At 51.9% G+C, this 2,670-nt stretch overlaps 1 protein-coding gene across 1 annotated transcript; it reads right to left on the bottom strand.

Moving 5' to 3' along the window:
* Window positions 1–507: 507 nt before the first annotated feature.
* WHR41_09651 (uncharacterized protein) lies at window positions 508–1,443 on the bottom strand (the record flags this gene model as incomplete). The annotated part of the gene is made up of 1 exon (XM_069378253.1): window positions 508–1,443. One exon carries the CDS (start codon window positions 1,441–1,443, stop codon window positions 508–510), a length of 936 nt encoding a protein of 311 aa, XP_069224794.1.
* Between the last annotated feature and the right edge of the window lie 1,227 nt (window positions 1,444–2,670).

The following is a 2,670-nucleotide window of genomic DNA, read 5'->3' as shown; positions in this document are numbered from 1 at the left end:
GTTGCTTTTCTCTTCGCTTTTTGGATGCTGAACCGAGAAGTTACAGGCATCCCGATGATTGATTTTTGGTCAGACATTGAACCCATCCGAGCTCTCTGCAATTATTGACGTCTTCTCAGGCTTCCCAACTGTGTTTGCTTCTGAACGGGCAATGCTCTCTTTGCATGGCGATTCTTCAACGTCCGTTCAAATTGGGAAGTCCAAAAGCCCGCTCTTCACGGCCATAGTAACTTAGTGGTTACCAACCTCATTTCGGACGTCATCTGTGCGAGCAAGTATACGCGTCAATTTTTTCGAGGTTTGTTCGGCAATGACCGCTCGAAGCATGGGGAAACAGCGAAGAATGGAGAGAATCTGTCTTGAATGTAGCATTATTTCTTCGGAGCTCAGGCTACGCATGCCCTTGGAAGCTTTGAGATATACATGGGGCTTCCGAGAGAATCCCAAATCTCCATCGACGCTCCGGTTCCAACGACAGATCTAAGTCGCTTTCCTTCTTGCCTGTGGCTACTCTTTGTTGCAGTTCATCCAATCCTCAGGATGTTCATAGCCATTGTCAGAAGGACGCTGCAGCGAGACCACTTTGCCAAAGAGCAGTTGAACCTTGCGATCTCTGTCACACACAGATATCTTCCAGTCATCTGACTCCTTCAACACTGGCTCAGATTCGCCGTTACCGTATGTGAAAGCCGCAATGTATGCATCCAGGTCACTCATATTGATATCTCCACCGTTTCCCTTATTGATCTGCACTTTGACGCCCCACATATTTCTCGAGAACTCATACGAACGCTTTCCGGTAGAATCCTGGTCCCGGCGTCGCATGCTGGAGGAAGCATCTCTGTTGAGAGTAGCAGTTGCATGGGAGCCATTGGTGTGCACGTGGAAGAATGCTCCACTATTTTGCACGTTGGTCCGAATCGCGATGCCGTCTGTGGGGTGAACGTCTGAGTGACCGACCGATACGGCTCGAATGGAGTGCTCTCCATGCAGAACCTCCGAAAGATTGTCGTTGACTCGCTTCAAAAGTGCAGTCTCCCCGGCGTCGCCCATGCGTTTGTACTTGCTTCCAGTTGCCTGCGAGGCTGCAGCCTGCTGTGAGTTCGCCGGAGTCGTGACGGGATAGCTCGTCACGGACGCAGGTCCCACGTCCAGGACAGTGTCATTGGATACCGCATTTGCCGGCGTTTGCATCCCTCCCGACGTGGCCAATAAGACTGCAAGTGTGTCCCACAGAAGCTCTTTGACGCAAACATTGCCAGTGCTCACAGCCTTTCCGGAAGCGTCGAAGCCCGTGCAGCTATTGTAGAGCTCCTTCGTGATGTCCGCTCCAGGCATCACGCTCAGTGCTTTGAAACTGGAGAACGACCCTTCGAAGTAGTGGGGGGCTGCAAGCGTACCGGAGATGACGCACGGCAGGACGAAGCTGGATTGAAACCGCATTCTGACCGGGTTTGAGCCTCCCAGTGAAGGTGGCGTTGGGTTGATTTGTTGGAATTTATTGGCCTAGTGGAAAGAATGGCACAGAGATGGAGTCGAGGAATGTCTTGAAGTAGCACTTCTAACGATGAGCTTGGTGTCCTCAGACCAAGTTCTGGCCGAGCTGTGCGGAACGCTTTTATATTGTATTGCCGCGTGTGCCTGGATGACCCAGTCGACGGTCTGGTGATCTGGACAAGGAGGACCCGCTACGCTGGGAGACGCACAGGTTTGCCGGAGGTTGGCCCCCACGCACAAATCTCTCGGGCCCCCCTCTGACTTCTTCCCGCAACCCACCAGCAAGTAGATTTAGATGCAGCGTCTGCTGCAGGGGAACACATCGGCACAGACCCACACGTCAATCTTGGGAGTCGATGTGAAACTCGCTGGTGGCGCGTAAAGCTTCGACAATGGTCATTTGCCACTATACTGACGAGGCTGATACGAGCGTTCGGGCGCCTCTTCTGCCCTCCAGCCTCTCCGCAGGCGCCTGGTGTTCACCTTGTGCTCTGAACCACCAGTCGTCTCTGCAAACTTGGTTGGCGACCGACTCGTGCCATGTCGCACCGATCGTGTTCCGACACGGCATTGTCATTGCTTCGGCTGATCAGTGGAGCATGAGCGCTGTTGTCTCCTTGCACTGCCATGTCCAGATAACGATTTCCTTCTCGGGGTGCGTTTTTCGACAGTAACAGTGCTGTATGGGCCTTGGTCATCTGAAATATGGAAGATGGAAGGTATGATGTGCGAACCTGATCGCACCTGAGCTTGACCCAGCCACGTGCATTGAGCGTGAATTTGAGAAGCCTCACTGCGATCAAATTGCACGCGACGCCTGACTGGACATCTGGCGAGATACCTGCAAATACAGTACGTATTGTGTTACTTCATACAGCATAGTGTGAAAAACGTTTGACCAATGCTCGTCGAGAAGTCATTCCTGACCTTGCTCCTCTAACAGCGCTTTGCGATAACATTTGATACTTTTATGCTTTTACTGTACGATCTTCCTCCTTTTGACTGCCATGCTCATTCATCCTTTCGCCCAATAATTACGTTCACCACCAAAATAGTCATTGTGACTCTCGTCTAATGTGTGCTCAGTCTGCCCTTCCCTTGTGCGTCTGTAAAACATCTGCAAGTCAAGCTCTCGCATGAGCCAGCAGCTCCTGCATCCGCCTTCTTTTCATA

The sequence above is a fragment of the Cladosporium halotolerans genome (genome assembly GCF_011745625.1).
Source record: "Cladosporium halotolerans strain TM138-S3 chromosome Unknown Sca273, whole genome shotgun sequence".
Taxonomy (NCBI): Eukaryota; Fungi; Ascomycota; class Dothideomycetes; order Cladosporiales; family Cladosporiaceae; genus Cladosporium; species Cladosporium halotolerans.
The sequence above is the reverse complement of the archived record's forward strand: the minus strand, read 5'-3'. Positions and strand labels throughout refer to the sequence as shown.